Source organism: Musca vetustissima, unplaced genomic scaffold (assembly GCF_032173495.1).
Source record: "Musca vetustissima isolate MV318-11 ecotype Yass unplaced genomic scaffold, APGP_CSIRO_Mvet_v1 utg75452, whole genome shotgun sequence".
NCBI classification, from domain to species: domain Eukaryota; kingdom Metazoa; phylum Arthropoda; class Insecta; order Diptera; family Muscidae; genus Musca; species Musca vetustissima.
Window position 1 is genome coordinate 59,627 of NW_026877768.1, and position 14,067 is coordinate 73,693.

General features: G+C 31.9%; 1 protein-coding gene across 2 annotated transcripts; it reads right to left on the bottom strand.

Annotated features, from left to right (window-relative positions):
• Positions 1-3,368: 3,368 nt before the first annotated feature.
• LOC133322452 (calcyphosin-like protein) lies at positions 3,369-13,227 on the bottom strand. Of its 2 annotated transcripts, XM_061531447.1 has the most exons (7): positions 13,184-13,227; positions 7,821-7,907; positions 6,289-6,422; positions 4,134-4,253; positions 3,876-3,933; positions 3,563-3,775; positions 3,369-3,497 (listed from the first exon to the last, which is right to left on the bottom strand). In XM_061531447.1, the coding sequence occupies exons 1-7, from the start codon at positions 13,199-13,201 to the stop codon at positions 3,393-3,395; spliced, it is 735 nt and encodes a 244-aa protein (XP_061387431.1). In that variant the 5' UTR covers positions 13,202-13,227; the 3' UTR covers positions 3,369-3,392. The 2 variants fall into 2 exon arrangements, with proteins under 2 accessions (XP_061387431.1, XP_061387432.1); XM_061531448.1 differs by lacking the exon at positions 7,821-7,907 and having other exon boundaries at positions 13,184-13,224.
• Between the last annotated feature and the right edge of the window lie 840 nt (positions 13,228-14,067).

Consider the following 14,067-nt stretch of genomic DNA (forward strand, 5'->3'; position numbering starts at 1 on the left):
AAATAAAATGATGAAAAACAACAACACAACAGCAAAACTCAATGAATTCAAAGTAATTACCATGACACTGCAATCTTTTTTATTGCTTCTTTTTTTGAAATGGAGGTAAGTAATTGTAATAGCGGTCGGCAGAGCAATTTCCCGTATTCGCTAATTGTTATATATATATATATATATATATAGTATTCGATGATGTTTTGTGTGTTCCCTATAGATTCATAACCAGTAGAACGTTTTTTGTAATATCTTCCAATAGTAACATAGGAAACATAATATAACAAATAAAAAATTAGTGAAGAGTCTCCCAGTTTCAAATCACAAATAAATTATTTCTCATGCAAATCTCATCGAATTAAAGAAAATTTAAAGAAAAAGAAAATTTGGGAGATATGATAATTAATCTTTACAGTAACTCATTGTCGAATAAATAATTACTCGATATCGATAATTTGGTCCCAGGTATATGAATAGTGGAATGGTGGATTCCAATGTTGTGGATACCTAAAACAGTATTATACACATTCCAAAAAATTTGGTATAGAGTTCATTTTGAGGACCATATTAATATTTATGTTAATATAATGTTATACAAATTTCTCTGGCATGATCAAATGCAACTCTTAAAGATTGTAAAAACAGATCTATTCAAATATATTTATCCGTCTATTTTAGAAATATCCGGCAAAAAGACTATGATCACGTTTACACGAATCCACTGTATGTATATAAACTATTGTTTATGCTATCAACATTTATGATGTTTAATTAAATTTGTGCATTTATCATTTTAGTAGGTTTTAAATTGCTGTCTATGTTGCAGACAGTATTAACGTTTATTGTGCATGGCCAAGTATTTATGAACTCATGCGATAAATTAACATTTATTCATTTATTTGTTTTTGTTTAGTCGGCAGCAGTCGTTTAAATATGACGGCGCTTTAATACAAAAAGGCCATCGAAAAAAATTGCATTTAAACGATATAGAGTGCAATCGATTGAAATTTTATTTTGGATATTTTCTACGGCAATATCAGAAATTCAAATAAGAAATAACTTAAAAACCTTTAGAATCAAAAACACTAAATTTTAAATGAAAGCTTTCCGAATGGAAAGCTTTGTTGAAATCAGTTCAGATTTATATTTAGTTTGGTGCATCATTCACATAAAATCGGACGAAATTTTATATGGGAGCTATATATATAATTTCATCCGACTTTATGTGAATGATCCACCAAACTCCCAATAGTTGTATTTTTTCAATATATATAATTTCGTCCAACTTTATGTGAATGATGCATCAAACTCCCAATATTTGTCCGATTGATAGCTAATTTTGCACAACGTACTGAATTATGTCCGGGTTTATGTGTGCGAATTTTTGTTGAAATCGGTTCAGAATTAGATAAAGCTCCTTTTGTATAGCGAAAGTTTCGTCCAAATTTATGTAAATGGTGCACAATCTATCAATATTTGTGCGATTGGGATAAAATTTTGTATAGCGAATGAAATTGAGTCAAAAATTATGTGTGTTAATGTTTGTTGAAATCGGTTCATATTTAAATATAGGTCTCATATATTTTCGTCCAATTTGGTGGAGGGTATTAAATTGAATTTAGAATGATGTGTATTAAAGTTGCAAAAAAGTGTGCAACGGTTGCTCAATTAGGTCTATGTTTACATATAGCTCCCATAAAAAAATTTTTTGCTCGATTTCATACAATGGTACATCAAAGATCGAAGTCTGTCCGCCTGACATGCAATTTTTCATTGATTTTAGAATGTTTTTTTGTATGTTTTTTTTAATTGGTTCGGCTCCGTCTTTGTGCATATGTTTGTAACAGGCAAAAATAATCGAGATATACCCATGGTTCCTTTTGAGTATACGCATAGAATCACTTTCTGAATCGATTTATGCATGTCCGTCTGTCCGTCCGTCCGTCCGTCAATGTATTTATGTTAACAAAGTACAAGTCGCATTTATGATCCGAATTGTATGAATTTTGGCACAGCTCATTTATATGGCCCAAGGACGAACCCTATTGAAATTCGGAAAAATCGGTTCAGATTTAGATATAGCTCCCATATATATTTTCGTCCGATTTAAGGTAAATGGTGTACCAAAGTCCCTATATATCTTTCGATTTGCACGAAATTTGTCATAGCGTACTGAATTAAGTCTAGAATGATGTGTGCAAAGCTTCGTGAAAATCGGTTCAGATTTAGATTAAGCTCCCGTATATATCTTCGCCCGATTAAAGGTAAATGGTGTACCAAAGTCCCTCGATTGGCACAAAATTTGGCATAGCGTACTGAATTAAGTACAAAATGATGTGTCCAAAGTTTCGTGAAAATCGGTTCAGATTTAGATATAGCTCCCATATATAGTTTAATGTGTACAGAGTTATGTGAAAATCGGTTCAGATTTAGATATAGTTCCTATATATGTTTTCATCCGATCTTTCGATTTGCACGAAATTTGGCATAACGTACTTAATTGCGTCTATAATAATGTGTGCTAAGTTTCATGAAAATCGGTTCAGATTTAGATAAAGCTCCCATATATAAATACATATATTTTCGCCCGTTTTTAGGTAAATGTTGCATTAAAGTCTCTGGAAATATTTTCATTTGCACGAATTTTGGCATAGCGTACTGAATTAAGTCTAAAATGATGTGTGCATAGTTTCGTGCAAATCGGTTCAGATTTAGATATAGCTCATATATATATATATTTATCCGATTTTAGGTTATTGGTGCACCAAAGTCTCTGAAAATCATACTGAATGAATTAAGTTTAGAATGACGTGTGAAAATCGGTTCAGATTTAGATGTAGCTCCCATATATATTTTCATCCGATTTTATGTAATTGGTGCACCAAAGTCTCAATATATCTTTCGATTTGCACGAATTTTGGTACAGGGTACTGAATTAAGTCTAGAATGATGTTGCTAAGATTCGTGAAAAGATCCATAGCTAAGCCGATTGACACAACGTACTGAAGTATTATAAATTAGTCTCTGGCAAGTTTCCCTGAAATAGGTTCAAATATAGATATATAACAAACACGCTACGTATGTTAGAATACATATGTAGAATATACTCAAAGTTGTGAAGGGTATCATATAGTCGTCCCAGTCCGACTTTACTACTTTCCTTAATGTTTTTTTTTGTGAATTCCGAATATTTTAAAGGATTAATGCATTTGTAATTATGTTTTATTAGTTAATAAAAATATCATGGAATCTTAACATTTGAATTACATATAATACTTTGAAGTTTTTTTTTTTTTAATAAAACAAATTCTGTTAGCAAAATATATCGTCACAAGAACATTAAAACATACAAGTAGGATAGGAATATTGAAAACAAAAATACAATTAGTTATAGTGGCTTATTCCAAGGCATATGCTTTTTTCATCATAAATTCGAAATATTCATCGTTATCGATGGAGGCACTAATGGTGGCGTAGTAGTTGATAAATTCCTCTTTCGTTACCTAAATGAAAATAACAAAAGATTTCAATTCAAATTTTGAATTCACAGATAATACTTGAAACATACTTTGCCATCCAAATTACCACGGCCGCCCTCGAAATTATGCAAAAAGTCAGTTAAAATTTCATCTTCAGTCTTTTCACCGCTCTTGAATTTGGGATGTTCGCGGGCTGTGTACACATTTTTCAAGTCTTCCAAGGTAATGACACCATCACCAGTTTTATCCATTTTACTAAAGGCTTTATCAATCATTGCCAAGCGAGCCTGGGACATGGGAGGCTGTTTGTTTAAATAAAGAAAAAATAGAATATTACACGAAAAGAGAAAAAATAATTTATTAAAAAACCCTTTCCTTCATTTTAATACAAAAAATTCATACCCTTAGCTTAAGCAAAAATTCAGTCATGTTAATGGAACCGCTGCCATCCTCATCGAAACTGGAAATAGAAGAACCGTGAAAACAGAAAAAACATCAATAACCAAATATACAAAAAAAATGTAAGTACAACGCTGTAACAACCTTCGGTTATGGCGGGATATGAAATATGAAATTTAAGGCGACATGAAAAGCCGAAATTATTATTTTTCTTCTTATGAAACGTAATTAATATCTTTGTTTAAAATGTGGCTCATTTACCTGCGGAACATCTCCTTAATCTCCTCATTACTCACATCTAAACCACATTCCTTGATGCCTTTGGTAAATTCGTACTCATTTAGGGCTTTACTGCCATCATCATCCATATTGCGGAATATTCTGTAAATGGGAGCAGTTAATGTAAATTAATTAGGCAGCAAGACAAGTATAAAATATGTTTGTTTGTCTATGGTAGGTATGTATGCACGGCAGTGAAATGTAAAAAAATAATTATATCTTTAAAAAATATGTTCTTAGTTGATGCTCTTAGTACAACATAAGCACCTTTTATGGTCTTGTAATCTGCTTAAACGCAAAATGTGGATAAGCAAACGTAAAGTATTAATGAGTTTAATCAAATTTAAATATACTCCTATTCAATATTTATCATTAAATTATAAGAAACAATGTACTATATATAACATTTAACTATTTGGACCAATATTTCGCGGCACAATGCCATAATACCCTGACCCATCGAAATATTGGTTTTAGACCCCATGTTTCTTTGAATTAAATACGTTTCAGCCAATTTGGAGTAAATTTTCAAATGTTCGTCCGTCTGTCTGGCCGGCTGAAGCGCGCGATAACTCTCGAAGACAGTAACTAATATTCTTAATTCATGTCATCACAGTTTTTTTATTTCAAACTTTTAGTTTCTTGTTTTACACCAAAATTCTAACATATTTGCGTGGATCACATTTGGATCTAAATAGAAAAATAATTCTCTTTCTCCTGACTATGGTATGAATCCATATCTATTTACTTTTAATTCATGTTTTCCATTTTTTCTGAATACATAAAATATTGGAGAATTTTTGTTTGTTTCTCGTTTTGTACGCTATTTAGAACCAAAGGGAAAGAAATACATATTGCATTATGTAGATTACAAAATGTACATCCTTCTGCATATATAAAAACTAGATATTCTCTCAATTTTTAGGGATGGGACAAAATTCTTGGTTATTCGGAGAGTGATTCGAATTGAACAATGTACAAAAGTCGGTGTTTGCTCAGAAAATTTTGTATGGGGAACTAAGTAATTACTTCATAATTAAGGGTCGAACAGCGTACGAGATATGGAACAGCGCTCGTCTGTACATGACATTATTTCTTTCAAACATAGTTCAAGTTCGAAGATGGGGAATATCGGTACACTCCTTCCTGTACCTCCCCACAAAATTGTCAATAATATCATGCGTATGGACTATCCGATGATGGGACCCATTGGTTCTCTCCTTCTGGTAACTCCGCTAAGGGTCAAAATTGTCAATATTTATAAATTAAATATCAGGCGAATGTAATGTTCGACTTGAACCACACTTTACACAACCTATTATCTTTCCAAGCCTAGATCAAGTCCGAATACTTGAGTAATTGGTCCACACCTTATAGAACCTCCCCGACAAAGGGACAATATTTTATAAACTTGTAACATTAATTTAAAGTAAATTTATTCTTGAACCTCACTGACAAAGGGAAAATATTTTATAAACTTGTAACATTAATTTAAAGTAAATTGAATAGCCGATTTGATCGAAGCGAATAATAGAACCTGTGTGTAATTCTAACATCGCCACAAATCATAGGCTATATCTGTCGGCAACACCGACAGACAATTTTTAAATGAAAATAACACCATATTGCTTTTCCATGGCTACATCTGCTGAATCTAATGGAAAAGACGATAAGTCTACGGTTTATAGAAATTAATTTGCGAAGTTACAAGCTGAATGGCACAATTAATGTATACACTAACGCCAGCCTTAGGACGTCCTGATTTGCATCGCTTGTTAACTGATTTAATCTGATTTGCTGATTAATATGATGAATATGAATTAATATGACTAATGAATTAATATGACTAATATTTCATTTGCTTCGGGATTCTCCGTTCCACCATAAATAGGGAAATCGGGGATTTTTTCATTAAAAATGAAAAACTTGAAGTGCCAAAACCATTAACCATAACCATTTTGCAAAAATCAAATGTAAACATACAATACCACACTAAATTTAGTTATTCTTCAAAAAAATATGCAAATATTTTTATAAATTATATTGGAAAACATTGATATAAAATTTTCCAAAAAACAAACAATTTAAAATTCCGATAAGTATAATATTTTGAACAAAAACCATAAAATGCACTCACCTGCCCAATCCATTGATACCGGTGGCACCGCGAGACAAACATAAGGCACGTAATTTTGTTATGGGATCCATATCGCCTGCCGATAACTGGGCCAATGACTTATTGACAATGTTAGCTTCGAGCTGTTGGAAATCCTGCAGCAATAAAAATATTCATATCAATACTGTGACAATAATTGCGGTTAGCCGAAGTGGAATGAACTCAGTGTTATTAAAATTATAAACAATTAAGAAATTCTCACTTTGTTCTCTCTATTCGGTTTAACTTTTGATACATTCAATTTAATACAAGGAATTAATAATTTACGCAATTTTATTCATTATCGGACAGGCGACATAAACACACAAACAGGCACGCAGTCAGACACATACATGCAAGCAAACGGACACACTCAACCACAGTTGAAGCGGAGTTAATATTAAATAGTTGTTGTTAATAAGCGGCAATTTTTCCTTTCAGTTAAATTAATTAAGCATAACTGCACAATGCGATATTAATTGATTGTTGTTGTGTGTGTTTTTATTACCGAACATGAATACTGGACAGACAAAATAAGACAAACCACAATGATTATTGCTTTCTTTTTTATATCCAGATATGTACATATATGTATATGCGTATTGGTTTATTATTATTTATTTTTTTTATTGTCTACAACTACGGCAATACAGTAAAGACTGGCTAATGTAAACAGTAAAGGAAATAATTAACAACTATAAAATGTAAGTGAACACTTTGAGTTTTATGTTAGGAATTACGGTTTCATTCACACTTTTAAAAACGTTTTGGTTGAAATGTTCCTAACTATAAGCATTTCAAGATTATATGTGCTATAAACAAAATTGTTTCTTCGATGCTGCCAAAACTAACAAAATACTTAAGATCGTATGACATTTATAAGGAGCTGTACCGAAGCTTAGACCGTTATCGGATATTTTATACCCGAAAGCAAAACTTCCATATGATTTGTTTGGGAATTAGTGCAAAATAGTCTCAAAGGGTCTACTATGTCTTTTTTTCAAACTTACATAAAATGGTTCAATGAAATAAGACTTAGTAATTGATGAAATTAAAATTATTGATGAAAAAAGTGCATATTTTTGAAGATTGACAAAGTTTTCTTTTATGACAAAGTACGTGCCAAAATATCATATTCGGAACCAACTGCCCCAATAATAATGTTCGCAAACCAAAAAGTTTTTTTTTTGACTGGTCGCACAAATTAATCTTATTTTTTTTAGTATCGACATGAACGGACAACCGTTTTAGAGCAATTTCATATTTTCCATTTTCTTACTCAACAGTAGCACTTATTTAGCTCAGAAACTGCTACATAGTTTATTAAAATAATACATATAGCTATTGCATGCAATAACAAAATCATGCATAGGCATTCAAATCATGTAATATTGTCACGGTGAACTGAACAAATGTAGGTTTGGAGGCGTCCAGTAACATTCACGTGACTTTGCCCGTATAAGCGTAACAATTGATACACAATACAAATATACTCAACATCTACTTATACTTACATTTATAGATTTCGCTTGTAATGACAGACGACATGACATTAGTAAAAACGTTACAATCAATAAAAGCTTGGGGACCCATCCCTTGGTCTATTAAAGAAATGACACAAAATTAGTCAAAAAGGACGGCTAAGTAAGAAAACAATACAAAATATGTGGGTCTTGTAGTCATTAAGATAAGTACTATTACTATAATAGATTCCACCTTCAATTGGTTGTATCGGTAGTGTATGTGTGTTTGTATATATGTGCGTGTGTTTTGAATTGTCAAATTGTGTATGTGCAGGTGTTTGTTGTGTATACACTTTGTAGGGTTTCCAGGTTGTTTCTTTTAATAACTCCAACTTGTGCTAACACAATAATAACGAGTATACAAAAATAAATCAAAGTTGTCATCAGGTTCTAATGTATGATTTTTCGATACAAGCACTGCATCCACACAAAAAGGATGCTGACATTTTGAAGCCGGATTCCCGGTGTTTTTTTAATTTTTTCTTATAATTAGGACGCGCAACCAGATAATTGACAAAAAAATAAATTTTTTCTAAATGGAATTTTAAAAGAATTTTATAATTTCCCACATACACGTTGACTCATATATAACCTCTTTCAAATTGCATTTAAAAATAAATAAAACTGTATGCAAAAATTCAGCACCTTATCCCAATTCATTTGAATAATTAATAAAACGTTCTGTCAGCTACATGATATCGGGCGATAAGGAACTATAACTAAATCAGATCCGATTTAAAGCTAATATGATACACATCATTTTGGACTCAATTGATATAATATGGTAATATTGACCAAAATCATCAAATTTCCTAAAATGGACTATAATCCATAATGAATCTTAACTAAACGCTAAGGAATGAATCACATTTTAGTCCTCAAAATCAATTAGGACCTCTATAAATAATTCCACAGGGTCTGCAATGATTACCTCGAAGAGATTAAGTGACACATGGATGTGGGTTCCAAGGCGTAAAGCATATGGAGGGTAAAATACATATTATCATATTAAGCACAACTATTGTATTAATTATTTAGAGCAATATTGATTTATTGGTCAGGAGTTATTTTTTCCATGCTCGTAACAATGGCAACACTATTTTATTGTATGTATTATTCCTACTTGTTATAATTTCACTAATGTTAATAAAATAACTTCCTTTGTTAGTGGTTAAGGTATTGTTATCGCCACTACATTCCAAGGTAAGGAATGAACACATTCAATTCAATTTCGTGTCCAAATAGCCATAGGTGTTCTAATTAATTAGGCTTGTTATGTACATAATTAATTTACTTTTTAAATGGGAAATTTAACATTTTTTCTGATGAGCACTGTTAAGAGACATATACAGTGAAACCACTCATTCATGAAAAACACTACCACATATGAATTCACCATATATCAGACAAATGTGTGTTGTCACGACAAATTTTGTGGCTAATGTTCTAAGTTTTACTGTATATAATGTATATGTCATTGGAGAATGTTTATAAGACAGGAATGAAGGCAACAAGTTCAACCACCTGTACAAAGAATATTAAAACAAGGAAAAGTGACTGTGTTTTGTCATGTCAACAATTAACAAAATTACCAACAATCATAGTAATGAGATGCATGGAGAGTCCAAATTTATTTAACCTTCTTTAAAAATTATCTTTATTACTAATTTAAATATGTTTAATTAAAATTTATATCGACTGCATACTGACAAATATGAATATTCTTTCAATGACATTCTTCTTGCTGAACGTCACAGGAAAAGTTTGTTTTAAATGTTTTCGACTGCATTTAAAAAAATATTCCAATATATGAAGAAAGCCAATAAGAATTCTAGAATATTGAAGTCAAGCTATATAATGTTTATGTGTACCACGACCTCTACAACAATTAATTACATTTTTATACCCTCCGTTATACTTTCCGTTTGTAACGCATCGAAAAAATCATTTCCGACCCTATAAGTATATATATTCTGTTGTAATCACTGTAACGTCTAAACGAATTAAGATATATCGCCAAAATTTTGCATAGAGTCTTCTGTCTGCAAGCTGGTCAATTTCCATGATGGGCTATATCGGTCCACATTTAGGCATAGCTCCCATAAAGGGTATCCCCAAACTTTGAGTTCTTATTGGGTAGCAAATCTCCCCACTAAAAATTATAAATATAGGTCAATTTTTTCGAATCGCCCCTATACCCCCAATTTTCGGTATTTTAGGGTTCTTAGGCGCGTTTCATAACTGAATTCGCTAAAATTACACTGGGTTCTTATTGGTAACAAATATCTATGTATTCTCAGTTTTACTCTACAAATTATGGAATTTTAAGACGATTTAGCAATCGGTTGTAATCATTACGCTTTCTAAGGATGTCGTAATAACAAACTCTAACCTGACGATAATGAAATATATCATCAGTATTTAGGCAAGTCTCTCATATAATTATAGATCATGAAGGAATGAATTGAGATACAAAACTAAAATATTGGGTTCGAAATTGACATATATTGTCACAAACTCGGCATATCCCTCATATAATGATAACCGGAAATATTCAATAATTCCTACACTATGTAATCAATATTGGTCCTTCTATAGGCATAGCCTCATATAACATTGTAATCTTAATTACAGTAGTTTGAGGATTTTATACTTTACCGTTCATTATCAGTACAGGTTGAGAGGAAAAATCCCCAATGAAAATTGCGGATATTTGTATTTGGTGTACATAATGGTTTACATAAATCGGTTTGTAGATTTATCGGTATAGGTCCACTTTATGGTATGTACCCTATATTTTCATTGGAAGTATATGTCATATACCTATAGTGGAGGGATCGGCCCGTCCGAACATAACGCTTTTTTCATTTGTTAAGATTGACTGCAAGTTTACAAACTAATATGACTCAACTCTATATTAATACATTTTTATTCATTGCATTTATAATTAAGGAAATAATTGTGGTGACGTGGCCTAACTATAACTTATGTTATTTTTGAACATTCTTGCAAATGCATTCGAATGAGTAACGAATTAACGTTTTATTCGATATTTATAAAATTAATCGAGTTGATCATGTGGGAGGTACACGACTATAACGGGAAAAATCAATCCGGACAAGATGCGAGTGCCTGAAAGGGATTTTTGATAGTAATTCTATTGATGAAGGCGGACCGATATAGGAGGTATATCTTGAAATGTGTAAAGTTGATAAGTCGGACTGGACCGACTATATGATACCTTTCACCACTTTGGGTATATTGTACATATGTATCCTTACAATTACATGGCAATGTTCCCTCGAAGGAACATATTCCTGTCCTTCTGCAATCTATGATACGTTTGATTTTATTCGGCCAGTTTTAGTTCGTTTGCGTACCATGGGACAAATTTATAGAAAACGATTTATAGTAAAATTGATGTTAAAAATTTTGTTTTTGCAAAATAGTCAGACTGAATCCCAGTTTGTTGTTTTTATAAAAAAAACAACTATTTATTAGTGGGGAATGTATGGCATTGTTTGCCGAGGGGTAAGGCAGGGAAGACTATAGTTTCGGATCACGCCACAGATCCTCATCAGTTCCCTTAGTTAAGCACACGTAATTCTGGGCTTAATTCAGTAGCCTGGGCAAAATTTCATGCAAATCAAAAGATGTATAGGGACTTTGGTGCACCATTTAGATAAAATCGAACGAAGCTATATACATGAGCTGTATCTAAATTTGATCCGAATTTCAAGTAACTTAGCACACATCATTCTAGAACTAATTCATTACGCAGTAATGAATTTGTGCAAATCGAATGCTATTAATGGCCTTTGGTACACCATCTACGTTAAATCGGACGAAAATATGTATGGGAGCTATATCTAAATCTGAACCGATTTTCACGAAACTTAGCGCACATCATTCTAGACCTAATTTATTACGCTGTGCCAAATTTCGTCAAAACGAATGATATTAAGGGATATTGGTACACCATTTACCTTAAATCGGAGGAAAGTATATATGGGAGCTATATCTAAATCTGAACCGATTTCAATAGGGTTCGTCCTTGGGCCATATAAATGACTTGTGCCAAATTTCATCCAATTCGGATAATAAATGCGACCTGCACTTTGTTTACAATTTAACATGGACAGACGGGCGGACATGCATAAATCGACTCAGAAAGTGATTCTATGCATATTCTCAAAAGTAACCATGGGGCTATCTCGATTATTTTTGCCTGTTACAAACATATGCACAAAGACATAATACCCTGTACCACAGTGTGGTGAAGGGTATACAAATTTAAATAAGGCAAAATCGGAACCTGCGAAATTTAACCTCAAATTCTGCAATACATATTAAAAGATTTATCGAGACTTGGCAACATATTTAACATGAAATAAACCATTTCATTTGCTGTCTACTTGGTATAGATTTTTCTTTACTTCAGAAAAACTCAAAGAGCCCATAAATTATTATTCATATCAATTTTGTGTTGTTGATATTTTTTATTTGATCTCAAAACTATATTGGTTGCATTTGTAATTCGGACATTCCAAATTGTCTGAAACCGATTTTTCAAATAAAACATGGGGTCTAAGTAATGTGAAAAGTGGATTTAGGGTTATACCTCATTAAATATGTTGGTGCATATTAACAATATTATTTTTTAGAAATTACATTATTTAAATCCTATGGACCCAGAGTGTGTGTATGTCAAAACAAATCATTCGACTTGGATCAACAAATACATATTTTACAACTACTTCATAATTTAAGATTTGATAAAAAAATAATAAATCCCATAAGACTAACATGAAATATTTATTTACGGTCAATAAAAAAATATATATAATTCACAAAAATTTCTATATGACCTAATGTACATTGTTTTGTTCGCCGAACACACACACACACAGTAGCAACATTTGACACTGCAAACAATAAAAATCAAAATAAACAAACAAAAGCCGGCAATCACATACATCTAGAAATTATTCAAATGCGTGGTTCGAGACAATTTACCGTGACTCCACACCTACAAATACACATACATCGACACACAAAAACACGACTTTCACCAGATATGAATCACAAATGAATGTGGTGCTACAATTAGAGTTAGACACAAAAGAAGTGAAATAAAATTGTATTTAATGATGAATGGCAAGTATGACTCATTTTGTGTTTGTATATAGAAGTTAAAATTACTAACGAAAAAATAATAATAATAAAAGTGATTTGTAGAACAAATAGACAAAGATCAGATGAACAAACTAGTGATAATAGAGCGCAGATACATGGGTCCTGACACTGGATGTGAAAAACAGATAGGCAAAAATTATTTGAAAATTAACACTTACGAATAGTTCGTCATTCATTTTGTTTGTCCGTATAGTAGCGACTAATTGTTTATGGTGGATTATTTTTATAAGAAATAAAAGTAAAGAAAAGAGATCAACAATTAAAATTAAATATTTCGTTGCTGTATTTCTTATAGAGGGATTCAAAACACATTCAAAACATGCTACCACTCAAATTCACTTCTTAAGAAAAAAGAATTAAAAAAACAAATTACTTAATTTAATCCGAATCTCACAAACTGTTGATATCTTGCGGCAAATGTGGTCTAACTTTGTCGGCTTCACTAAACAAACTGAATTTTCATTGCCAAACAAATCAGACCCCAACCACATAGAGTCAAAACGATCTCAGTATACACAGCAAAAACAAACGTGAACAAAACGATTTCACCTCACCGCAATGAAAACAAAAAAACGCTGATGTGGAGCATTGTTGGGCCGCTCACTGTACGCATACAATTCTTAGTAAGCGTGAGACAAGCTGAAATGGAATGGATGTTGTTTGGATAAAACACATCATGAACCGGTTTTACTATTTTCCCATATTTGTGGGAATACACTAACGTCACAGGTAAAAACAATTATATAAGTAGCTGTCCATATTCGTGTTCACATTAGGGTGTATGTTGCATGAGGGGTTTAAAAATAATAATAAAATATTTATGATCGACATTTCCTATTTAGCGGGTTAATAAGAGATTAATGAAAACTGCATTAAATGAGACCGGCCGGACTTTTATTGGAAATATGCAGCAATGACAATTTAACAAAGTTGTTATCACAATAATTACAAGCAACATAATTAGAGAAATAAAAAAATACCGTTAAATAGACTTATTGATGCATCTCATAAAAAATGTTGAGGTATTGGATATTTTGTGAGT

What these genes read in the sequence shown, in the direction of transcription:
- LOC133322452 (XM_061531447.1), bottom strand. An exon ending in ATTAAGGAGATGTTCCGCAG is followed by an intron (nt 3,934 to 4,133) that starts GTAAATGAGCCA and finishes TTCTATTTCCAG; the next exon opens with TTTCGATGAGGATGGCAGCG. An exon ending in AATTTTTGCTTAAGCTAAGG is followed by an intron (nt 3,776 to 3,875) that starts GTATGAATTTTT and finishes TTAAACAAACAG; the next exon opens with CCTCCCATGTCCCAGGCTCG.